This window comes from Fukomys damarensis, unplaced genomic scaffold, assembly GCF_012274545.1.
Source record: "Fukomys damarensis isolate Sample0158 unplaced genomic scaffold, DMR_v1.0_HiC HiC_scaffold_1, whole genome shotgun sequence".
Classification (NCBI taxonomy): Eukaryota; Metazoa; Chordata; class Mammalia; order Rodentia; family Bathyergidae; genus Fukomys; species Fukomys damarensis.
Genome location: NW_022900913.1, coordinates 41,261,260 through 41,288,664, shown reverse-complemented (window position 1 = coordinate 41,288,664; position 27,405 = coordinate 41,261,260). Strand labels below are relative to the sequence as shown.

The window sequence follows — 27,405 nt, the reverse complement described above, 5'->3', positions numbered from 1 at the left end:
TTTTTTTTTTTTTTTTTTTTTTGGTACTGAGGATTGAACTCGGGTCTTTGTGTTTACAAGGCAGGCAGCAGTACTACTGAGCTAAATCCCTGGCCCAAAGAGAAATGACTTTTTTTTTTTTTTTTCGGTACCAGGGATCAAACTCGGGACCTTACACTTGTGAAGCAGGCAGTGGCACCACTGAGCTAAATACCCAGCCCCTTCCTCCCTTTCTTTCTTTTTCTACCTTCCTCCCTCCATCTGTCCCTCTTTTTTCCTTTCTTTGATAATAAGGTATATTTATAACACAAACCTATTTCCTTTAGCTTTGAGTCCACAAATGCCTCTTTTAAAAAGAGATTAATTTTTCAATAAACAGTGTATAAGTATATCAACGAATACTTACATATGTCATTTAACGACCAATGAGTAGCATCAGATTTAATTATCCCATCTGTATTTAGAGCTTCCACTACAATGATACAATTAGCTGGAGCTGCTATAATTTGATGCAAAAAAGAGCATGAAGCACCTGTAGAGCTGTTGGATGTACACGTGTAATTTTTTTTGCTTCCTCCACTTTTACTTTAAAGAAAAAAATGATTCAGCATAAATTTAGTATAGTAACTTGAAACATATCCTACTTAATTCATTAAAACAGTATTTGTTAGTTTTATTCAGAGTTTCTCTGGAGAACTGCATGGTCCAGGATTTGGTTTCGCGCTCCTCCAAAAAGAGGTAAAATTTCCTGCTTCCTTCCTGCATAGGATGCTATGCGCCCTGGAGACTTCCTGAAGGTCCTGTATACCCATTAAAAGCAATGTGGAAATACACTTCTTACTGACAAAAATATAATAGATTAGCTCCTAAAAATCTAGAATATGGCCTTGAGAATTTATTCTTTTAAAAAAATTAAACAGCATTTGTTAAGTAAAGTATGATAGAAATCAACAGGATTTAAAATGATGTTTTTAATATATCTATGTTTATTGATATGGAAAGATGATCATACTCCATTGGTGAAAAGGTCAGGGTGCATATCATATACAGAATAATCAGTTATATCAACATATATTTGTATAACTAGTCATACAGATACTGGAAAGGTCTTTACATAGACGTTAACGTTGTTATCTTAAATCAGTGGTGGTGAACCTTTTAGAGACTGCCACCCAAAACCCACTTATTTATCTTCCAACATTGCAACTGAACCTGAGGTTTTAGTTTAGGCAAAAACAACTCCTGCATTAACATTTGTTTAAACAAAACACACACACACACAGTAATACACATTCGATAGTTTCACCACCATTGCCTAAGATGTTTCAGATTGAATTTTTTAATCATTAATATAGACTGTTTTCAGAAAACTCATTAAGATGATAGGTAGATAGATAGATAGATAGATAGATAGATAGATAGATAGATAGATAGATAGATAGGATAGATAGGCAGGCAGGCAAACTGACTCTATGAAGGCTATATAAATTAGAAGGAAGCAGATGAATGAGTATGGCTATAACCTACATGCCCTGAGGATTGTGGAGGAGATGGAGCCAGAACTAAACTAAAAAGAAGGTTTAAATGTTAAGGTTCCAGTGTTTGCTATAATGGGTGGGGGAACAGAGCTTAGACAATTGAATCTTAAAACTAGAAAGGACCTCAAGGATTTCCAATAGGTTATTACCCAGTGCAAAAATGACCCCCAGGGTGCTGTTTAGTCATGGTTATAGGCACAGGTTCTGTAGGTAAATTAATTAGGTTTACCCCTGGTATGTGACTTAAATTCCTTAATTCTTTTAGTGTTTTATATGTAAAATGAAGATAGTAATATGCATATAGTTTAGGGTTGCTATGACAATGAAATGAGCTAGTACATGTAAAGCACTTTTCAAATGTCAGATACACAGAAGTTAATCAATGAGGAATTATATTATTATTACTATAGTTTAATATTTTTGCATTTATTTATGCTCTAACCTCTGAGATAGACCCTTTCTCCCCTTTTCCACATCTCAAGACTTCTTTAAGTCTCAGTTTAAAAGCCCCCCCTTTCCATGAGGACATTCCCAACTCCTCTTTTTCTTCCAAAGATAAACCCATTTTCATTGTTTCTGTGTATCAGTAGGTTATTTTTGCTTATATCACTGATCCACCAACCATAATATGCACTTATAGTTGACTATCTGTAGGGAAAGCCTTCCATTTTGCCTGGAAGAGTTATTTTTAGTGCTAAACCCACAATGCAAGCAATTTAGGAATCCTGTCGAGCCTAGCAAACTAGGGCCATAAGGGGCCTGGGTGTAGGCATGGGGACATCCAAGGATTTTCTGTTCCTGCATGTACAACTGGTGCTAATAATAACAACCCACACAGAGAGATGGAAGGGGAGGTATTCCTCAATAAAACAGAAAAATAGGGAGTAAATCTAAAGTTTCTGCATTTTTATTCTACCAGTAACTCCTGACTAACACTATGGCTAGAATTAAGAAGTCTGGGAGATCACATGTCATTTAGATCATGGGTTTTTGAGCCATTAGCATTCTTAATTTCTAAAGCAAAAGTGGACAAACTATAGCCTCTAGGTCAAATATAACCCCTCCTATTCTTTTTTTTGGTGGGGGGTACCAGGGATTGAACTCGGGTCCTTGTGCTTGCAAGGCAGACCACCAAACTGCTGAGCTAAATCCCCGGCCCCTAACCCCTCCTATTCTTATATGAACCACAGGCTAAAAACTGTTTTATGTTGTTAAATTGTCAAAATAAATAAGTATTTAGTACTCTGTGAGGCTGAGGCCAGAGGATCTCAAGTCTGAGTCCAGTCTTGGGCAAGTTAGCTTGTTTCAAAATTTAAAATTTTTAAAGAGGGTAGGGGGCTGGGAATGTAGTTCAGTGTGAAGACTTTAAATTCAATTCCCAGTACTGTAAATGAACAAAAGAAGAATACTTTGTGGCATATGAAAACTATGTGAAATTCAAATTCAGTGTCCATAAGATTTTGCTGGAAAAATAGGTATATTGATTGCAAATTGTCTACAGCAGCTTTCATGCTATGTAAGTCAATCTCCTAAGCCTAAGAATATTTATTATCTGGCCCTCTGTAGATAGTTTGCTGAACCCTGTTTTAAAACATCTCTTTGACATAAATATTCATTGTCATATAAATGCTATAAAACAATATTTTTGCTTTTTCCCTTTCTTCTAATACAAAATATAAGACTTTCCAGTACAAGACCTTTAGTTAAAATTTTTAAAAAAAATCTTAGAACCCTGGGCTTTGTTTTTGAAATGGAAAAGAAAAAAGTTCTTTTACAACGATTCCCAACATGAGCCCTGTTATTTCTAGGGGAACAAAAAGGAAGAAATGTGTTTCATGAGGTATTTTCAAAATTTAAAAACATGCCCTGCCTATACTAAAACATTTAGCTTTTTTGGCTAGAATTATAATTTAAAAATTATAATTATTATTTTGGTTTTTTTGAGACAGAGTTTTCTATGTTGTTTAGGCTCCTGTTTAAGTCACTGTATAGCCTATGCTGGCCTCAAACTCTTGGGAATGCTCTTGCCTCAGCCTCCCAAGTGTGGGACTACCAGTGTGTGCTATCACTCCTGGAAAAAATTATAAAAAATTTTATTCTACTAGAAATAGAACAGTCACATGTGGTGGCACATACTTGGGAGGCTGAGGCATGAGAACTGCCACAATTTCAAGGCCAGCCTGGGATATATAGTGAGTTCAAGGACAGCCTGAACTACTTAGCCAGGTCCTGCCTCAAAAATAAAAAAGTAGAATAAGTAAGGTGCTTCAGGTAGTGATGAAAATTTGAGAGTCATTGTGCTAATGAAATACTGTATGACAGGACTATAAATTAGTGGCAGAATGAGGTAAGAATGAACACTTGTAGAACACATTCTGAAAAGATGAGGGACACACATGAATACAGTAAATACACAGCCTTTTCCACTGTGTTTATAGCTAGTAACTACTGAGAGTCAATAGGGGAGCTCTAGGGAGAGGTCATTATGCGGCTCTCTGAAGCTATAGATCCTGTCAGCAAGTAGCTAAGATGCCACCCCAGCCACTGGATATACCCAGAAGTTATAACTGAGAAAATGTTTTACTTCAAGAGTAACTTGACTCTTCAATGAATCAGGAGTGCCTAACTCCTCCCATCATTCCCACTTACAACATGAGCTCTCATACTTACCAAGATGCATTAACAGTGTACTTAGTAAAATTGGCTTCCTTCTTTGGACTCCAAGTGCAAGTTAAATAAACACCATTTAAGACACATGAAATGTTCTCAGGTTTAGTTGGCAGGGCTAAAAAAAAAATCACACAAACACCATTTTTCTATACAATATTTGTATATAATACCAGCATTGAGTATTTTAAGGAAAATAGGCTGACCAATGCTAAATTAGTTGATTAGTTCTCCTAATCAGATTCATGAAAAGAATCTAACTCCATCTCTTCAATTATTCCTTTCAAAGAGCTGGATTTTTGCTTATTAAAAATACATTTTATATTCTTACTCAAAAGTAACATTTAAGAAGCAAAAATTATTAAAACATCAGGCAAATATTAAGTATTAGCAAAATCCAAAGTAAACCACCAACTGATAGAACTACTCTGGATAATTGGGTAATGGGTGATATGGGCATAAGAGAAAAACTTAAAGTGCTGGACTATGCCACACTTCAACTTTATGCATCAGTCATTTTCTTTTTCTGGAAGATTGTATATTAGAGAAATATCTTCACCTGTATTTTCATGTCTTGTTCCTGGTAGTTGCTTACTGCATCAGAAAAGCAAATACTACCCCCAGAACAGGAGGCTAGACCCTCAAAGAGTCCATAAGTAGAATTTAGGAGAGTATGAATTTTAATGGAAAATTTTTATCTTTATTTTATACTAACATATTGTTGAAATTTAGAATTCCCTTCTATCATGAACTTAGTCAACAAAATACTTTAATATTATCACTACTTATGACTTTACCATTAAAAAAACACAAATATTTTCATATTATGCTTTAGTTGCCTCAGATACCTTGAAATATAAAATATTATTCTTAATATCTATATTAATCATTAGACATCACTATTATTAGACTCAAGATTTCATAATTACTAGTTCTTCTTAGTGTGTTAAAAATAAATTACTATATCACAAATCTGTTTCTTTACTATTTTGATGATTTCATTTCATACACTTGGGTTTCTATGAAATCCTGTGCATTTTATTTTTGCATTTACAAACATTAAGAAGTGGTCCATAGGCTACACAATTGTGGAGTTTATAACAAACACAAAGACACACACATACATGAACATACACGCAATTAAGAATCGAGAACAGTTTTAGACTAAGAGCAATATTCAGCTCTAAGGCTCAAACTAACTTATTTTGAACTTTTGGCAAGAGGATAGTTTTAAGAAAAAACATATTTGAGAAAGGACGATAACTTATTGTTACTTTTACACATCAAAGCAAAGCTGTAGTGCTTCCTAGGAAGTCCCTACCAAGTGAGAAGTAGAAAAAAATCCCATCACTTATAGCAAGTAAATTATAGAGGAGAGCAGGAGAGGAAGGGAATGAACATGAGGTAGGACAAAGAGATCAGATGTCAGGGTTCTTGATAAAGCAGTGCAAATATGCAGATGGGTCTGATAAATCATCTGCGTTGTTAACCTATTTCATGCCAGGCACAGCTTGAAGAAGGTTTGCAGTCCTGTAACACAGTAGAAGTTCCACATGCTATTCAGCACTAACTCCAGCATGACACAGAAATCCTAACTGGCAGCCAGTGGCTGGGGAACTCCAGGTGAACTCCAACACAAGTGGGTGCAGCAAACAAGGATTCAGAAATTCCCCCATGCTTCAGGTAAGGATGGGAGAGACTTGTGAGATTGAAGTAGGCATGGGATCAGGGTGAAGGGGCTTCTGTACAGAGAGGGAATTAAGACCACAAGCAAACAACTTGGGCATGAACATCAAGAATGTTCACGGCAGTATGATGCCACAAAGTCTAGGTAAAGCCAGCTGCCCCAAAGCAGACAGCAGAAGAGAGACTGGACCACACAGGATGGCATAGGAAGAACCAGAGGGCAACAAAGTTGTTCCTGTGGATCCAGAAGCCCTTCCCAAGACACTGAATTCACATAAACCCTGCTTATAGACCAGATGCCATTTTTAAGGAGGAGCAGGGGAAAGGCAGGAACTCTGGAACAGTGAACTATTACCCTAAAGAGACAGAAACAAACACTTAGCCAGAAGAAAATAAGATGATATTCAAGAACGTCAGGTCTGCTTGACTTTCTACTGAGGAAAGAAATTTGAAGTCAATTAGCACCATGATACAAAATAAAGGTGTTCAGCTGAGGTTTACTGAGTTGAAAAGGAATAGTTCAGACCTTTCAATTTCTCAGTAACTCACTTGTATCTTTTCAGCACTTAACATCAGAAAGTTGTTTTTAAAAAATACATGGGGACCTAGCTTTAAGATTTTATATATTCTGGGATGCTATCAAGAAATCAACCAATAACAAACATTGGCAGGGTTGTGGGGAGAAAAGAACCCTTCTCTATTGTTGGTGGGAGAGCAGACTAGTGCAACCACTATGGAAATCAATATGGAGATACCTCAAAGAGCTGGGACTAGAGGTTCCATTTGACCCAGCCATCCCTCTGCTTGGTATCTTTCCAAAAGAATTAAAAGAATCATATCACAGTGATATATGCGCACCTATGTTTATAGCAGCACAGTTTGTAATAGCTAAAACTTGGAAACAGCCCATTTGCCCATCAGTTGGAAACTGGATAAAGAAGATGTGGTTTTTCTATAAAATGGAATACTACTCAGCCATAAAGAATGAGAAATTAGACTCATTCATAGGAAAATGGATACATATTGAGGATATACTCCTAAGTGAAATAAATAAGTCACACATGTGTAAATACCAAATAGTTTCTCTGGTGTGAATAAACTATATTAGTACATAAGATCCTAATGAGATAATTGACAATGTGAAATAGGAAGAAAAGGGCTAAAGGTGTGGGGAAAGTGGGAAGGGTAGGGGAAAGATAATAAGGGAAAAGAAAAATATATGAGAAAATGAAAAAATGGAAATAAAGTGTTTGTAAATGGGGAGGGGAGGAGGGAGCTAAGGGAGGGCAAGGATAAAGGGGAAAAACGAGAACCAAGATCTTTCATGTAAAGGTACAAGATCCCAATGATGAATGTAACTGTACTGTATACCTAAAATGTACCAATAAACTAAAAAAAAAAAGATGTTATATATTCTGAAACTTTTTCATGTTATAAAAGTACAATGAGCCTTACTAAATATAGTGTAGTGGAATAATAAAATCAGTTGCAGTCCACTGATTTACTTCATGATTGCCACACATTTACAGATTTAAAAACTGCACTTTAGAGATGTTTTTCCCTGAAGTAGAACACAAATACAAAATAAGATCTTGAAAGTTAAAATTGTACAATTAGCATTCTAACATTCTAAAAATTAGCAAAGCAGTAGTTAGTGGATAAATGGAAACAGAAATGTGTGTTTCTTCAAAATTTCCAACATGATCAGCAAACTGTTTTTACAAGAAGCCTCATATTATAGAATTGGGTTTGCACCTAATTTTAGAAATGTATTCCACAACTATTCCTCATTTCTCTTTGCTTTTCTCTCTGTTCCTCTTTCACCACACATATGTTGCCTGCATTAGTTTGTCTTCTTCAACTGTATATCCCAGACTATTAATATGGAAACAATGAACTGTGCGTGTAACCATTGTATCATATTCCAATGTAAAAAAGACTACATAATGAAGAAAAGACAATCAATAAATGGTACTGCAAACACTGGACATCCACATGTAAAAGAATAAAACTGAAATTTTATCTTAAACTATATACAAAAATCAATTCACATTAAAGACTTAAATAAAAGACCTGAAACTGTGAAATTAATAGTGGAAGAATAGAACCATTGGGTAAATGGTTCATACTGGTCTGGGAAAAGATTTTTTGGATATAAAATCAAAAGCCAAGGCAACAGCCAGATGTGGTGGTACACAGATGTAATCTCAGCACTCAGAAGGCTGAGGCAGGAGATGCTATGAGTCTGAGGCCACCCTGGGCTATATAGTTAGTTCAAGGCCAGCCTGAACTACAAAGCAGGGTGGTGGGGGGAGCAAGGCAACAAAACCAAAAATAGGCAAATAGATTAATCAAACTAAAAACTTCTTCTACACAGCCAAGGAAACAATCAACAAAATAACAAAAGAATTTGTCAACTATACATTTGGTAAGGGGTTAAATTCAAAATTTATAAGAAATTCAAACAACTCAATAGCAAGAAAAAAATAACCTTATTTAAAAATGGGAAAAATATCTGAATAGAAATTTCTTGAAAGAAGACATACAAACAGCCAAGAAGTGAATGAAAAAAAGTAGTATATCACCAATCACCAACAAAATTCAGTGAAATCACACTGAAATATTACCTCATTCCTATTAAAATGGCTATTATTAAGAAGAAAACAAAGATTACAATTTTTGGTGAAGGAACTCTTACACACTGTTGGTAGAAATGTAAATTAGCATAACATCATGGAAAAACAATATAGTGGTTCCTAAAAAATAAAAAATAGAAATACCACATGATACAACAATCTCATTAATAAATATATTTATGTATCCAAAGGAAAGGAAATCGGTATATTGAAGATACATCTACACTACCATGTTTACTGCAGCACTATTCAAAATAGCCAAGATATGAAATCAACCAGGGTGTTCATTAATGAGTGAACAGCTAAAAGCAATATGGTACATATACAAAACAGAATCCTACTTCACCATATAAAAATTGAAATTACATCATTTGTGACAACCTAGGTAAATATGGAGAACATTGTGTTAAGTGAAATAAACCAGGTACAGAAAGATAAGTATCACATGTTCTCATCTGAATGTGGAACCTAAAACACCTTATTATCAGAGAAGTAGAGATAGACTATGGTTACCAGAAGCTTGGATAGTTAGAGGGGAGAAGCAATAGGAAGATATTGGTCAAGAGATATATAATTCTAGTTAGATAATTAGTTAAATGTCCAAAATAGGGAAACATATAGTATGCTATGCAGTTAAGCCCTCACCTGTAACTGTGATCTTGACCTTTGGAGGTCATGTTTCTCTTTGAAAAAAACAATAGCCCATCTTACATTTGTAAAAGTATATAACTGAAATACAGGCATGCATTCAAACATGCACAAAAACACACACATTCAGGGTGTTCACAAATCTCCCATTGTCTCTATTTTTGAGGTTCATAGTCCAGATGTCTCTTTGCTCCAAAGTTAAAAATTATTGTCCAGTAAAGACAGTAAGAACAACATAATCTGTAAAAGTACCTAGGCTGACCTACCTGTCAGGCTGAGTTTGCAGAGTAAAGGGAATATCCACAGTGCCCAGATCCACATTGTTCCTGAATTAACTCTCAAGCCTGGAGACAGAACTGAAAATATAATCATCAAGAGATGGATTACTTCTTGTTTCTTTCCAACAACTCTATTCCACTAACAGATTCTGGGGACTTGAGGGGGAGAAAAGGTTTTATTTTTATCCTATCCTACACTATCCTATCTTACTGGATGTCATTATATAAATTCCTTCAGAATTACTCCCTCAACCCCAGTAAACAATTTTAAGATGTGCCATAACAATACATTTTCATTTTGCCCATAATGCACTCTACTATATAATATGAAACATACAACCACCACCATGAATATGCTCCAGGAAAAAAAGGGACTATGAGCCTGTAGAGATCTGAGACCATCCTCGGGCCTTTGCCTCAGCTCCCATGCACACCAACAAAATGCACAATTTTGTTTCTCAAAGTACCATACCATTTCACATTCTTCATGCTTTGTACATGCCCATAATGTCCCTTTCCCCTTGTGATGTTATATAGTTATATGTAGCGATATTACAGCTATAGCTATATAGATTGGTTTTTAATGCATGGTTCTTGGCTTATATCTCTTTCCCAAAGATAAGCCATAGAAACTAGAATTTATCTTTCCTGAGATAGGGCATAGAAATTTTAAACTTCTCCTGCCTTTCTGTCTTGAAGCTATCCCTAAAGAAATTATCTGACCTAGTGTTGTCTGATTGCAGGTCTTAAAACTCTTCTCATTCCAGAAGGGTCTTATCCCATATCCAAGAAGAAGAAATGGTGCATGAACAGGTCTTGCTGGGTTTCCTCACAATCATGCCCATGCAACAAAGTCTCCATAAAAACCCATAAGACAGGGTTCTAGCAGCTTCTAGGTAAGAGGACATGTGAAAGTTCCTAGAGGGTGGCAGAAGCTCCACACCTTTTTCCCATGTCTTGTCCTACATATCTCTTTATGTGTATCCTGTATAATAGCCTTTATAATGAATCAGTAAACCTATTTCTCCACCTGAGTTCTGTGAGCCACTGTAACAAATTAATTGAACCCAAGAATAGGGGTTTTGGATCCCCAATTATAATCAGTAAGTCAGAGGCATAGGTAAAATAGTCTGGGGCTTTCAACTGGCAAAAGTTGGGAGAAAGGGCTCTTAGGGACCAAGCCTCCAACCTGTGAGATCTAATGCTACTTCCAGGCAGAAAGCGTCAGAACTGAATTGTATTAGACAACACCACCTGGTGGGCAGGACTGACTGCTTACTTGCTGGTGGGAGCATCACCCATTCACTTGTTATGAACCATCTTCTATTCTGATTGTGTTGTAAAAATAGAGGAAAAAACAAGAAATTTTGTTTATCCTAATGCATAACTTTATCCTGACAAAGTAATCATCTTCCCAGACTCATCCCAAGGTCAACTTTTTCTAAGGCTTCCTCCCTGAATTTCATACAAAGCTGAGAAGTCACTCCCTCCCTTAGGTCCCACAGACTCACGTGTCGTCTGTGTTCTCACCCCTGTCACACTGAATGGTGCTTAGTCATTCACCTGCTGCCTTCTTCCAACACAGGCAAGTTTGTGAGAGTGGAGACTCTCTCATTCCTCTGAGAAGCCTTACTCCTCAAAGCAAAGCCTGTGCAGTAGAGATTTAATATTGTTTTATAATTTAATAGTTAATTAGAACAAAAAGACTGCTTGTTTCTCATCTCGTTGATGGTGGGAAAGTATAAGGATGAAATAAATATAAAGTAATAATTTATTTCAGGAAGAAATAAATGGTGCTAAATTTTCATCTGACAGATCATAAGAAAAAAGAGAATCAACAAAATAAGTCATTTCAGAAAAAGTGACACAACATCTCTGCAGATAATATTTTCTCATGTACAAACCCATTAGAATACCTCACTAAATGAAAATGCCAAAAGTAATAATGCGAACTTGGATCTATAACAATAAAACTATCAACAAAAAAATGGTTCATAACAGCAATAGTGAGTGCCCAATTTACACAGAATAGTTTTTCTCTCAAGAAATAGCCAACCTTGATTCAAATAAATACAAAACATAGTTTTAATTTGTCAATAAAGACTTTGTCTTTAAAAATTAATCATAACATTAATAGAGTTGGTATAGCTCAGTGCTTACTAGAGAAACAGATTTAATGCAGGATATACAAATAAATAAGAATTTACAAGACAGCCTTACAGTGGCCACCTGCAGAGTCAGGAAAGTGGAAAAGTTCCAAAGGCTGTCTGCATGCTAGAAATCCAAAGGATCCAGGCAAAGGCCTGGGGCTCAGAGTCCTGTGCAAGTCTGTATCAGGAGCTAAAGGGTCAGCAATAGAAGCTGAAGAGTCTGCACTGGATGCCAGGAGATGATGTCCAAAGGGAAGGTGAAGATGGAATCCCCTCTGAAGAAACAGAAGCGAGCCTTCCTTCTTTGTTTCCCTGTTATTCCATTCAGGCAACAAGCCTATTGATTGCTGTCACTCACACCCAGGATGGGTCTTCTGTCTTCAGTATTTCCCTTCATCCACACCCAGAACTATGCTGATCTAATTTAGCTGGGAATTTCTTACTCAAATTGACACAATCAGTTAACTATCACAGCATTCTTTTGTGTCTGTTCAGAAAACATCTTAATGTTCTCCAACTCTAATGCAGAAGATGTGGCCTTAGTCTTAGCTCCTATTACTTAGTTCTAAAAATATATTGGAAAGGGAGGGAGGCCCAACCATGGAAATTATGAAAGCAGGGATGCTGAAAGTCCCAATAATTAAATAGATGAATAATTATGGATGCTAAAGCTAAAATTGTTACTGACACATGGTTTTGCATTTTTAAATCTTTTTTATTAATTTTATTGGTATATTTAAGGTACATAATATGACATTCATCATTAGAAATTTGCATCTTTATATAATCCATCTTGGTTCTTATTTTTTCCTCATTCTCCTGCCCTTCCTTCAACCCCTCCACCTCTCCCTATCTACAAAGACTTTCTTTCCATTTTTTCATTTTCTCATGTTAATTCCATTCCCTTCTTTCTTTTCCCCTACCCCTCCCACTTTCCCTTTCCCTTTGCACCTTTTCTTCCTATTTCACATTATCTGTTATACCTTTTAGTCCTTATTTACACTTTCTGCATTTTAAATCTTATGCCTGTTAAAGATTAAAGAAGAAATGCACATATGAAAACATTTTCAGTTATTTGCTATTTGATTTCTTCATCATGAGAATACTCATTATTTGTGAAACTTTAAAAAGAAACTTAAAAGGTCGACAGCACTAAATTACTACCAGAGACAAAGCTGGAAAAGTTATAAAAGCTGAAGAGAGTAGCAACCTAGAAATGGAGACACTTGCAATCTAGTCCTAGTACTCTTATGAATTGGGGTAGGTACCTTAGGATTTCTTGGATTCATTCGGCACTGTTCCAGTTAAAAGTTAGGGACTGAGAATAAAAGAGCCCATCGCTGACTTCAAAGACCTTAGTTATAGCTCAGTAATTTTTAATGTAGGAAAGTGACAAAAGACAGAGGATGGCAGGAACTTTATTTTTTTCCAAACTACAAATGCTAGAGTGAGCTACTGTGTTACTGATGACCCTAGCATCGGGAAGAATTTCAAGAGGGCTTAAATAGAAAAAGGTTGAGAATCATAGTCTATCTGTAGAGATCAAGTTTGGACAGTAATCTCAAATATCACATAACAATTGCTATAATTGTAACCTTGAAGGAAGGAATAGAGCACCAAAGGAAAGAAATGAGCTCATGCTTGTGGAAAGCCAACAAGCATCATCATTACGATGTTGCCCCCTACTCTAATGCTTGCTTGTCCTCCAAGACACTTTTCTACTTTCTCCTTTCATACCACATTGGCAGGACTTCATTTGAGTACAGCATTTAGTAGAGGCTTAGAATTTTCACATGGCACTTTGAATACACTGAGCCCAACTGAAGGACTCAGTGATAACACTTCAGGTAATTGATGGTATCCCCTTCTTTAAGGACATAAACCTACTAGCAGCTACCATAGCAGTAGAATGACTGGAAACAAATTAAAGTTACAAATTATTGCTGGGCTGGAGACAATATAAGATAGAAAACAAAAGGGGGGAGCTACAGTCTGTCATAGTAGATGCTGCAACTTTTATCAGGTTAAATTATCTTTGCCTCTCCATATCCTCACTCATATAACTAATGTGAAGGAACTAAAGCAGCTGTATTACTCCCTAGCAACCCCCCCATTTCATGTTACCTGCCCCCAAGCATCTAGATGGTAAGCTTCACCTGATTCACTTATACAAAAATTCACAACCAGGCTTTCTTCTCCTTTGTTCAGAGACAGCCCAGCAGATCCTCCTCATAATAAAGGCTTGTTAAGGTCCTGATTTTCTGCTCCTTTTACCAGGAGGAAGGCAGCCATTAAGTGACAATCCCCCACAGGCTGGGGTCAATTAGCTTTTTGGCTGCCTCCTCCAGACCACATCTGCCAAGCCAGGACCTCCTTGGGGCTCTCTAGCTTTGCCATTGCTGAGGACTCACTTTCATTCCAGTCACTGATTTCAGGGTGAGTAGGTAGTTACCTCCCCTCTCCTCGGGTCCTCTGCCTCTTTCTCATTCTCGTTCCCCTTCTCTCCCTCTAGGGACTACTCAGAAATCCAAGTGCTAGGGCACAGAGACCCTCTCGAGCCACTGGGCCCCGAACCGTATCCCTGGGAGATGCCCCATTGGCCCAACTCCTCTCTTCTCCCCTTCTGGGGACTGACTTGGGGAGTATCAAAAGAGACAAAGACATTCCTCTCTTTTGCCCTCCTCCTAGGGAACTAACTCCCTCTCACCCACCCTAACATGGGGGCCCAACAATCCAAACTCCCTCCCTCTGAACAACTCTTGGCTGCCTCCCAGCACAACATCATCCCCTTGGACTGTTGGGGCCTGTCTGTAAACCAAAATGACTCATTTTTTATTGCAACCAAGTTTGACCTCAGTACAAATTAGATAATAAATCTCAGTGGCCCAAAAACAGCACTTTCAATTTTAACATACTGAGCAATTAATGCAATTTTTGTCAACACAATGGCAAATGGTCAGAAATCCCCTACCTACAAGCCTTCTTTCTCACCCCTCCCTCTGTCAAACTCCTTGGCCCTCTCAGGTACTTCTAGCCCTAACTCCATCGTCCACCCCTCCTGTTCCACCCTTCCATACTCGTTGCCTGAGCAACTCCCTCCCCCACACTGACCTCAGCCCAGACTCCAAAGTGACTACTTTTGATCCAATGGACCACTTTATTTTTTTTCCTCATTGAGTTTATTGGTACATTTTAGGTATATAGTATAGTTACATTCATTATTGGGATCTTGTACCTTTACATGACAGGTCTTGGTTCTCATTATTTTTTCCCCTTGTCCCTGCCCTCCCTTCACCCCTTCCTCCCCTCCCCCTTTACAAACACTTCTTTTCCATTTTTTCATTTTCTCATATTTTTCCCTTATTAGCTTTCCCCTTCCCTTCCCACTTTCCCTACACCTTTAGTCCTTTAGTGGACCACTTTAGAAAAGGTTGTCCTGCCTGTGAGGCCCCTCTTGGTCTTCCAACATATTGTTTATGACAATAACCTTTTGAACCAGGTAATTCACCCTTCTCTTCTGCTCCACCGACTCATGAGTACAGGTACATTTATAAGCCCATACATTTCCCTTAGATGGCATCTCATCAAAAGATAACTTAAATAAGAGTTTCCTTTTTTATGTGTTTTTAGAGGGGAATAAATACATTTAACAATGGCTATTTTATACTAAGATACATATCTTTACAAAGTTAACATCCTCATGATTGTCATGCTAAAATATTGTTATGTGTGGCTACTGATTCAAAGTTTTTTCTGTTAATATTCTACAGGAAATCAACTACTAGAACAACCATGATTGATAAAAATAACAGTCCACTAACTATATTTTAGATTCCAGGATGCTTGCTATCCAGATAAAGTTATGATAGTTAAGCCCATTGCTCCTACTGTACTACTGATGTCATTGATCTTTTCTTCTGGGTGTTCAACCACCAAAGGACAGAGACCAACACTGGAAGGCAACTGGGATAATAAGACTACAAATATTTGGAGATTTCTGGACACCAGAGGACAAATTTAACATGTGTCAAAAGAGGGTCACCAAGAAAAATGTCTCCCATGCTTTCACTAAAAGCAACTTGGTCAAGCAAGGCCTATGACCCATCTTAATGGCTGACACTGACAGGAGCTGAGAGGCTCTATGCATGTTCCAAAATAATGCCTAAAGAGACTTAACTGACCTTGACAGATAGCAAGATGTTCATATTGATTAACACAGGTCTTACTTTGACCTGGTCTTAAACACACAGCAGAATAACCAAAAGAGGCAGTCAACAAACAGGCACTAGCAATAGAGAGGCCCACCACTCCACCTCCCTATAAAAGGATAGATCTCCAAGTGGTAAACCAGATAACCCAGTCTCAAAAAAAGCTACAACGACTAATACCACCCTCCACTACCTCCCTGCAATATCTCAGACTGTTGGATGTGTATGTCCATTTACCCCTGCTTGTTCACTCCAATTTCTGCCCCTCTGGATTTTAACCTGTCTATCTCAAATATTGGCAATTTATTCACAGTTCTGGGACTCTTTGCCTCAGGTTCCCCATTCCCCACACAAACCACTAACCTGACATGCACGGAGCAAAATAATAACATCACTTGCCTTGCTTGCTCCCTCTTTATTTTAGAAGAGTGTCTGATCTGCTGTCCAATGGCATGTACTGCATATGTAATCAAGAGGCATTCTGAGGTGTCAATCAGTCTGATGTTTTCTGTAGCACAGCCTTCCTTAGCCCTCCCATGATCATTTATACAGAAGCCCATATATCTAAACAAGTTCTCCCACATGAACACAATCAGAAAAAGGGTAGCTCCCCTTCTAGTCCCCTTCTTAATGGAAGCAATGGTCCTCACTGGGATGGCAATGGAGAGAATGGGCATTTCTACATCCACACATTTCTATCAGGCCCTGTCCATAGAGATTTCAGAAGACATGGATAAAATAAGCCAGTCCTTAAATAAAGTACAAGATCAAATTCTTTAGCAGCATTCATGTTACAAAATAGAAGGGCCCTTGGCATGCTGACAGTGGCCCAAGGGGAAAAATGCCAGGTGCTAGATAAAGAATGCTATTATTTTGTTAACCAGTCAGGGATTGTTAAAGAAAAGGTTAAAGAAGTACAGCAGCTCATCGAAGAGTGAAAAAGATGATAGAATTATTGGGGAATAGACCAGAGCTATTCCTGGCTTCCCCAAATTGTGCTTTGGCTACTTCCTTTTTTTGGGCCCACTGGCTTGTATATGCTTTTTAATCATGGTAGGGCCCTGTCTGCTTCACTGTTTTCAAAATTTCTTGCAGGAACACATGAGGGCATTTAGCAATCAGACAGTCACGGAACTCATCATGATGGGGTACTGGTCACTGCGGCAGAGGGAAGAAACCCCTGCCTACTGCTGCCCCCATCAGATCCAGGTTTAGCCCCAACCTTCACCTCTTTGTCAGCTTGAAGCAGCTCCAGGAGACCTTCTACCAATAATCATAAAACAAAAAGCCTGGAATGTTAGATTTCCCTTGCCTTAAAATGGCTGCCACATGGAATAGCAGCCTCCATGTTAAAAGATGGCTTCTCCCAACAAAGGACTTCTCCCATCATGCTTCTTCTCCCACCAAAAGAGTAACCTGCTACTTGCTACCTCCTAGCAGCTACTAATGTCACAAGCCCGTCCTAGTGATGCCACAGGCTCCCCCAATCCTTAGCCACTACATCACTCAACCCCATCCACTCCTATAAAAGAAGCTCCCTGTGCTACCATGTTGCTTTTTTCTCCTTTGTTCAGAGATAGCCTGGCAGATCCTCCCCATAATAAAGACTTTTTATGGTTTAAAAAAAAAATCACCACCATGTGACTTTCCCAGGGCTGGCTCTACTTTCTTTCATTTGGTCATTTACATAACCATTATTTGTTGATGCCCATGTTATGCAAGGCACAGTATAGTGAACCTGTAAACTAAGTCCTACTGGTCTTTGAAAAATTCTGAGGGACAGAATGAGGTTTGTCAGATTGCAGCTTGCTGCTCCCTCACCCCCTCTCCTAATATTAGGTACTTGAATCTATGGTCACAGTGCTGTCTCTAAAATTTAGTCCCTCTTTTTTTCCCATTCTTTAAAATACTATCTCATACTATGAGAAACAAGCAGCTAGCTGCCCAACCAGTTATCCCCTCAGAATTCCTTATAGACTAAAAGGATTTGGCTTATAGTTTTATTTTAATTGGTCAAATAAAAGGGTCCTCTGTTCTCGTTTTCTTTTAAATGTTGATTTGCAGCCTGCAATAATAATTGTAAAAATAATGTTCTGAGATTACAAAGCTTTTTCGCAAGTATTTTCTTATTATGTCCTTTCTGACCTTCGAAGTAAACAGGGCAGATATTTTTATATTTGTTTATATTTGTGTATTTTATATTTAATTTGTCCTTATATTTTGGGTTACAAGTTACATGAAATTGCCACTTTCATAAATCAAAAACAGCCAAGTACTGGCAATTTCATCCAATAAAACAATAGTGTCTTCACTTTTTAGATGAGGATATTGAGTATATACTCGCCCAAAATTAGATTAAGAGCTATCAGATAACTACCTGCCATTCTAATGGCTATAATAAACCCATTAGGGATATGGACTGCTTTCAAACAAAGAATATTCTAGATGGCCAGAAACAAGATTGGCAAGAACACAACCATGTGGTAAAAGAAAAAATCTATCAGGGTCAGGGATTTAGCTCAGCAGTGCTGTGCCTGCCTAGCAAGCACAAGGTCCTAAGTTTGAACCTCAGTACCAAAATGAAAGAAAGAAGAAAGAAAGAAAGAAAGAAAAGAAAGAAAGAAAGAAAGAAAGAAAGAAAGAAAGAAAGAGAGAGAGAGAGAGAGAGAGAGAGAAAGAAAGAGAGAGAGAGACAGGGAGTGAGCCTATCAGTGGTAATTATATCTTTTTCCTTTAAAAAATTCACCGTAGAGTTAGTATATTGTCTCCACCTCACCTATATAAATATCCTGAGCTATATCATGTAAATAGTGAAAAAAAATAATAGTTTATAAGAAGCATTAAAGGATCAAATCATGGCTGCATGATTCCAAAATGTAGATTCTCCACCAAAACCATATGATAGCTTAGTGATTTATCTTCTCTCAATGCTCCTACCAGTAAACACCAATAACCATAATGATTTTCCTCTGACTCTCCTGTCTACTTTTCTCTAGGCTAGAGTTTCCTGAAAGATAAGTTCACTATGTTCAGACATTTCCCCCAACTCCTTTCCTCTAAACTTCATGACTCACCATCCCCAACCTAGCATTTAAATATGTAACTTGTTAAAAGAGTAGATTCCTAGGGGTCAGGGATTTAGCTCAGTGGTTCTGTTGCCCACCTCACAAACACAAGGTCCTAAGTTCAATCCCCAGTACCAGAAAAAAAAAGAGTAGATTCCTTGTAACTGGCAATAATCAATCTAAGGAGTAATTCATGTCTCAGGTCCTGATCCAAAATTTCACTGAAGAAGACAGAATAAGACTCTCACATAGTAGAAAAAGAAGATTTGGGTGTTACTCTTCTAAATGAGATGGCACTCACCTTTCGGGTAATAGGATGGTATCCCATGGATGCCCTACTGGTTCAAAAGATCTCCCTCAAAGGCAACTCTAACCCCTCCAACACAAGCCAGGACAGAGAGGATGATCTGGACTTTATCCTCACAAAGATGGCTATTTCCTCTCTCCTTGTCTGAAGGCTTTTCATTTGCTTTTAAGCCCAGCCCAATTCAGAGTAGCACTTACCCATTTATGATGGGAAATGGACTGCATTCCTGTACTGAAACAAACAAACAAACAATAAATAATCATCTGCATCTGTTATAGCACTCAAAGAAATGACTAAATTTTAAAGTTTATTCAAGAAGTCCACGTGGCAAAGCATGAAATGCTGATAGTATTTTTAGCTTTAAAAAAGAAATATGCAGCCAGATAATTACCTTTGACCAGTGCCTTCTTAGCACAGCAGGTAATTAATTACTTTTAAACAAATGAACTAAAGGAAATAAACAATGGTAGCTACTTCTAAAAATACACTTATAATTGTTATTTTTAACTAAAAGAAAGTTCACTGCACTAAGGAGTAAAGAACCCCAACTTAGCCAATAACAATGATAATAAAAATAATATGTGGACAGGGGATTTAGCTAAGTGGTGCTGCTGCCTGCCTCACAAGTGCAAGGTCCCAAGTTTGATCTCCAATACCAAAAATAAATAAAAAAATAACAATATGTGAAACTCTTACTATGACTCAGGGATAATAAGAGCCTTAAATTAATTATCTCATTTAATCCTATGACATTGAAGTAACTTTATCCCTATTTTACATTTAAAGAAACTAAAGCCAAAACAATTGGGATAGTCTCCAAAGTAGCAGAACCAACTATGAGTCAAGGGAGCCTGACTCTGTTTCTATAAGCAAAGTGTTAAATTACACGATTACTGAGATTCCTTTGAGTATTACAGTTTTTGCGACCTTTTGTAACTGTGTGAACAAATATGAGAGCTAAAAATCCATGAGGAAACCCAGTCACAAGTCCCTTTGTAACTTTCACCACCAGGAGCAATAAAACAAAGTTTTCCCATCACCAACTGGAGGAAAATCTCTTCAGTCTTCTGCCATGGGGAAGGGAAGTGTAACCATTTAGATATACACAAGAACATTCTATTCTTAACAAGGCCTGCACTCAATAGAAACTACTTCACCAGAGCCTAACATAATAGGAGAATGGAAATATCCAAGTACAATCTCATCTAACCATTTTGTACCTCTAAGGGGGTTAAAAAAGATGAAGAGGGCCTGGGGATTTATGCCTGCCTTACAAGCTCAAGGTCTTGAGTTCAATGAGGGGCAGGGCACAAAAAGAACCTAGAATCATTGTAAAGCTCACAGTCCATGGGGTACAGGCTCATCAGAAGATAGGCCTAATCCTAGAGCTATAGAACACATCGCCTCCCCACCCTACCCACACCCAACCACTACATCACTAAAGGCTTATTTAATGCATTTACTTTTACCTAGCACATCATATCTGCCTTTCAACAAAAATTGCAAAGCATGCTAAAAAGCAAAACATGTAGTTTAAAACAGACAGCGCAACCAGACCAATCTGGCAAGGATCCTAGAATTATCAGACTATGATTTGAAACAACTATGATTTTTTAAAACAAAATTCACATTTTATTTAGATTGAAATAAACTATACAGAATTTTCTTCACCAAAATGAACAGCAATATTTTCTCTATTATTTCTAGATAAGCCACAAAACATTCATTTTGTAGGTTAAAACAACCATGATTAATTTGTTAAAGGCTCTAATGGAAAAAGTTGAAATATATGAGAACAAACAGTATATGAAAAGAGATGGAAATTCTGTTGTTGTTGTTGTTGTTGTTGTTGTTGTTGTTGTTGTTGTTGTTGTTGTTGTTGTTGTTGTTGTTGTTGTTGTTGTTGTTGTTGTTGTTGTTGTTGTTGTTTTGTGGTGCTGGGGATCAAATCCAGGCCCTTACACACACTAAGCAAGTGTTCTACCATTGAGATATGTCTCTAGCCCAAGACATGGAAATTCTTAGAATAAAAAAGAAATGCTAGAAATCAAAACACTGTAACAAAAACAAAGAATCCCCATGAGTTTCTAGCAGAACATTTATTTTAACTGAAGTTTTTGCTTGCTATTTTCTTATTGACATGAGTATCTTCTACCTTTGTCTTTTAATACTCAAATCATCCAGATTCTTTGTTATATATCTTGTTAAAGTGAATCCATTCTCTATATGACTAGTCTATTTCTAGATACAGCTACAAAGACAGTTTGGCAGTAAGCAATGGATATGACAGAAAGTGGAGAGATAGCAGTAGATCTCCAGAAAGAAACTGAACTCTAAAATGAATATCATGAAGAAAGGTTACCTTGCACACATGATAGAGGGGAATGTGATTGTTTATCTTCTCAGAATTAAAGATGGGCTTGAATATAGATACATTTGTAGATGGAAGTGCTTTCCTCCTGACAGCCTCCGTCTCCCCTATGAAATAGGATAAATGTCTTTCTGCTAAAATATCTAAGGACAGTTGTAATGTTTTGAAATAGCTAATGAGAGAAATGTTCTAGGGACAAGATCTTGCTAAGAACAAGGACTGCTGAGTAACATCCAGGATCCTAGATTGCTAAAGAAAGGAACATTCTTTGATTTAGAATGTTCCTTTCTTTTTCAAAAAAATCTCATATTTCTGCAGCACCCACCTGAAAACTTTAGTTTTTTGATATTAAGTGAATAGAACTATGGTGTTAGATCAAAGCCTATTCTCCTGGCACTGCCTTAGAGTTTGTAAATATATTTTTGTTACTATAGTGACTCCCTCCCCCTTCCTGTTGTAATAATCACAGCAATAGCTAATTACACAGCAATCTGTAAATTAACCAAAACCCTTAAAACTATAATAGCAGACTTTCTCATCCAAGATACCTATATGAACAAAAAGAAAATATGTTACTATTCATTTTTCCAAGAACAGAACATAATTGATACCATTTAATTGCACAGAAGCTCATTTCATATCATATACAACAAAACTATAAATAATGGTTGGGGGCATTAGACTTAAGTCTCCCACACAACACCCCATAAGGGTAAGCAGAAAGGGCATTCAGAAATACTGAATTCTGAACAACTGCAATATTCTTGAAATTCATGTGTGATCATATGAACAGATGCCTTGATGGATAATACTCTTTCAGAGGAATAAATTGATTTATTTTCAAACAAATCTTTAAACTGTATAGTTATTCTTTCTATAATTCTCATCTCCAACTCCATGCCTTCAGGAAGCAACATTCTCATTTTCAGGGATTGGTAATTAACAGGTTAATCACAGAACATAGTTGCATTTCCCTTACCTCAGAAAAGAAAATTGAAGTGACAAAACCTCTGTGCACACAATTCCACTTTGGTAAGAACAGTGATGCAAATAAGTTACTGTACAGGGGTTTTCTTAAATCCCCTTTCCTGAAACATATTCACTTAAATTCTTTTCCAAGGGAATATAAATAGACTCCATTATATTATCATGCCAAGCACTAATGTAGTGTCACTCTCTGGAAACTCCACAAGCTTTTCAAACATTTGCCTCATTATTTACTCTTCAAATATCTGTCTTTGAATGAAAAAATAATGGCAAATTAATTCCTGGAAACTAGCATCACCCTGATACAAATGGAACAAGGACTCAACAATAAAAACTACAGGCCAATCTTCTTAATGAACAGATGCAAAAATGTATTAACAAGATACTGGTAAACATAATGTAACAATTCATTAAAAAGATCATATATCATGACCTTGTTGGCTTCATCCCTAAGATGCAAGGATGGTTCAACATGTGTAAATCAATACATTTAATATATTAAATAAATAAATAGGAGCAAAGATAAAAATCACAGTTATCTCAATAGATGCAGAGAGAGCCTTTGACAAAAATCTAACATTTATGACAAAAACTCTGAAGAAAATCGGTATAGAAGGACCTTACCTCAAACTGATAATAGCCATTTATGACAAACCCACTGCCAACATCATACTAAATGGGAAAAACTAAAAGCTATCCCTTTAAAATAAATAGATAAGGATGTCTACTATAACCACTCCTGTTCAATGTGGTACTCAAAACTTTAGCCAGAGTAATCAGGCAAGAGAAAGAAATAATAGGGATATGAATAGGAAAACAGTAAGTTAAACTACTCTTATTTGCAGATTACACCATCCTTTTATAACAGATTCAAAAAACACTACCAGAGGACTCCTAGAACTAATCAAATCAGCAAAGTTACAGGATACAAAATCAATACACAAAAATCAATAGTATTTCTGTGCACCAACAATGAACACACCAAGAAAGAAATCAGGAAAACAATCCTATTCATGTTAGCTTTTAAAAAATGAAATATATAGAAAGTAATATGACCAAGAGATTGAAAGACCTCTATAACAAAACACTAAAGTTATCTGAAGGAAAAAAAAAGAGATTGAAGAGGACATTAGAAAATGGAAAAATATTCCATTTCTGGACAGGCAGAATTAATACTGTCAAAATGGCTATATTGCCAAAATGACATATAGATTTAATTCCAATCAAATACCATTGCTCTTCTACACAGAACTAGGAAAAAAATTCCTAATATTTATAAGGAATTAGGAAAGCCAGATAAGCCAAAACAATCCTGGGCAACAAGAGCAAAGCAGGAGGCATTACAATCCTAGATTTCAAGTTAGACTGCAAAGCTACAATGATAAAACAGCATGGTACTGACACAAAAATAAGCATGTTGACCAGTAGAATAAAACTGAGGAGGCAGAAACAACACCAGGCACCTTCAGCCATTTGATGTTTTACAAAGGGGCCCAAAATAAAGATAGCCTCTTTAATAAATGGTGCTGAAAAACTGGTTATTCATATGCAGAGGAATGAATCCAGACTCATGTCTTACCCTATACTAAATTCAAACCAAAATCAAAGACCTAGATGTAAAAATAGAAACACTGAATTTTCTGGAAGATAAGATAGGTAAAACATAGGTAAAGGTAAGGACTTCCTGGACACAATCCAAGTTGCCCAAGGAATAACAAAAAGCAATAAATAGGACGTCAAATAAATTTGCACAGCAAAAGAAATAACCAACAGCCTAAAGAGACAACCTAGAAAATAAGAAAAATTTTGCCATCTAATCCTCAAAGAAAGGACTAATATCTTGAATAGGTAAACCTGAAAAAAATTAGATGCTCCAAAATAGAAGGCCCAATCAAAAAATTGGCAATTGAAATACACACTTCTCAAAAGAAAAAGTACAAATGGTCAATAGGTACATAAGACAATGTTCAGCATCTGATAATTAGAGAAATGCAAATCAAACAACAATGAAACACCATCTTACTCCAAAAAGAATGGCTATTATTAAGAGGGGCACAATACAAATTTTGTCATAAAGGCACAGAAACTTTGGTGTATAAAACCCATTCTTATTATTTAGAATACGTACATTGCTTAATTATTAATCAGTTTTATTATCTTAAAAATGGATACTTAACAGGAAAATTTTCAGAAAATTAAGTATTAAATTTTTAATATTTATTGAGTGTTCATAAAAAAATCCATATTTTCAACAGCAACTGTTTTTGTATGCACAAAGTCAAAAAAATAAAAACAAATAAATTCCTATACACACTACAATGAAAATACCAATAGCACGCTATAAAAACAATCATTTTTACTTCAGTCATAACACCTAAGGCACTCTTCACACATGACAACAGTGTGTTCCATACACAGGTGTCGCTTACATTGACAGCACATGTGTTTTGCTTTCCTGGATTTTTTGTAGGGCATATTTGAGATCTCGCTAGTCTTGCTTTTTTGTCAGGAGTTTATTATATGACACAAGGTGTACTTAACAGAAACATAAAATATCAATAAAATAAAGTATTAAATTCTTAATAAATATTGTGTTTTGTTTAAACATCAATGTTTTCACATCAGCTGTGTACTTGCTTACAAAACCTAACATCAGAAATAACATCAGATAACATAAGAAATAAATTCCTACAGGAACTACAATGAAAATACCAATAGAACTCTAAAATATTTGCTTCACTTGTCATATCCAAGGCAGTACTCACACATGACAATATATACACATGATGTATCCCATGTACACATCTGACACTAACAGCACACGTACTTAGCTCTCCTTTCCTTTGTAGGAGGCCATTCTTGTCACCTCTCTTCTCCTTCCATTTTGTCAAGAGCTTCCAACTATGTTGTACATTATGCACTTAGAAGGAAAATAAGATGTAAATAAAAGAAAATAGCAAATATATAATGAATTCTTAGAATAGAAATCAACACTGTCACATTAGATGTTTATTTGCTTACTAAAGCCAAAAGATAACATCAGAAATAAAAACCTATGTGAACTAAATGTAAATACAAACAAAAGTCTACCACAGAAATAATCTTTGCTTCACCTGTCACACCCAAGACAGTTTTTACACATGAAAACTACATGCTCCACACACAAGTATTGCTTACATAGCATGTATGTTTTGTTTTTTTCTGTCCTTTCTTGTAGGGCACAGTTGACATCTTTTTGGTTTTCCTGTTGTCATTGGAGGTTTGTGATTCTGTGCCTGCCTCTTCACCTGTCAGCTCACCAGTGTGCTCTGCAATTGTTTTGCAGAGTTCCCTGGGCAGAAACATTTTGTGTTTCCTCTGCTGTAAATGATCTCTTATGGGTTCCAGTCCCAATCCTCTTAAGAAAATTTCTCCATGGTATTTTGCACTTGTTTTTTTGTTTTTGTTTTTGTTTGTTTGTTTGTTTTGGTACCGGGGATCGAACTCAGGTCCTTGCACTTGCAAGGAAGGCCACCAAACCGCTGAGCTAAATCCCCAGCTCTGCACTTGTTATTCTCTGTGTAAACTACCAAAGTATTTATGTTTAGGATTGAATAAAACACAACAATTGGCCAGTGCCTTGTGTTTTGAGTGACATCATATTTTCTGCATAACTCATCAACAACATCTACTCTGCTTTTGGTTTTGTTGTAGAAAGCTTCCACATCTGGTTTCTGTTTTGCCAAGGTTTCCCTATTAATACATCCATTGTTGAGCAATGTTGACATCAGTGGTACCAGTTTTTCTTTGCCACATATGAGGTTAATGCAAAGATTGTACTATATAATTCTTTGTTTTGAAATTGTAACATTTCATTTGAAATTTCTGCTTTGTTGTTGAGCACTGTTCCTATGCCAGTCAACTTCTGCTCTGTTAGCAAGCATAACATCAATTGCAAATTGGTGAATCAACTGACAAATGTCACATTCCAATTAGTTTGGGAGAGGGAGTAACAAGTCTGCTCACAACTTCATTTAGTTTATTACTATATGAATAAGGACCTGGTGGCTGAGTTCCAGGATACATTTTTAAATTGAAAGTATAAACATTCTTTTCCTCTTCTTCACATCTAGAAGGGCATATGTTTTTTTTTATTTTTATTGAGTTTATTGGTACAATCTAGGTATACAATACAATTATATTCATTATTGGGATCCTGTACCTTTACATGCTAGGTCTTGATTCTCATTTTTTCCCTTGTCCCTGCCCTCCCTTCACCCCCTCCTACCCTCCCCATTTACAAACACTTTATTTCCATTTTTTCAGTTTCTCATATTTTTTTCCTCTCTCTTATTACCTTTCCCCCACCCTTCCCACTTTCCCTACACCTTTAGCCCTTTACTTCCTATTTCACATTATTAATTATCTCATTAGGATCTTGTGTACTATTATAGTTTTTCACACCAGAGAAACTATTCAGTATTTCAGTAAAATAAATCTCTATATGAACATTAAAAATAGGAATCCTAAAATAAAACTAAAAAGGAAAGTAAAAGAGAAAAGGCAATGATGTAACATTAAAATAATCCTTAATTCTGAAGATGAAAATGGTCCTTGAACATATTTAAGTTGCTTCTTACTCTTGTAGTCTTACATTATTCTCTTTTTTCATTATTTAGAGAATACTTTATTAGTTTCTGTAATCAAACCCATGTAGATATGATTTACATATTTAATACAGTGCAATACCCCTGTAGAAAAGGAAAAAAATTAACATTTCTAGACGAATATGGCTGTTAATTTCTGTACAATGCCAACTCAACACAGTATATTGGGATAACTTTTTCCAAAGTCAACAGAACAGTTAAAGTTTCCAAAAATTCAAATTTTATATTTGTGTGTGTGT

At 36.5% G+C, this 27,405-nt stretch overlaps 1 protein-coding gene across 3 annotated transcripts in view; it reads right to left on the bottom strand.

Annotated features, from left to right (window-relative positions):
* Positions 1-19,299, bottom strand: part of Il31ra (interleukin 31 receptor A) — a 60,046-nt gene extending 40,747 nt beyond the window's left edge. Inside the window, exons 1-4 of one of the 3 annotated variants that reach the window (XM_033760939.1) lie at positions 19,157-19,299; positions 9,421-9,510; positions 4,188-4,302; positions 386-564 (exon numbers count right to left, since the gene is read on the bottom strand). In XM_033760939.1, coding sequence (XP_033616830.1) covers positions 386-564; positions 4,188-4,302; positions 9,421-9,475 — 349 coding nt within the window. In that variant the 5' untranslated portion in view covers positions 9,476-9,510; positions 19,157-19,299. Of the gene's footprint in view, positions 1-385; positions 565-4,187; positions 4,303-9,420; positions 9,511-19,156 lie in introns of those variants that run through there. The other 2 variants (XM_033760941.1, XM_033760942.1) reach the window with 2 other exon arrangements.
* Positions 19,300-27,405: the final 8,106 nt, after the last annotated feature.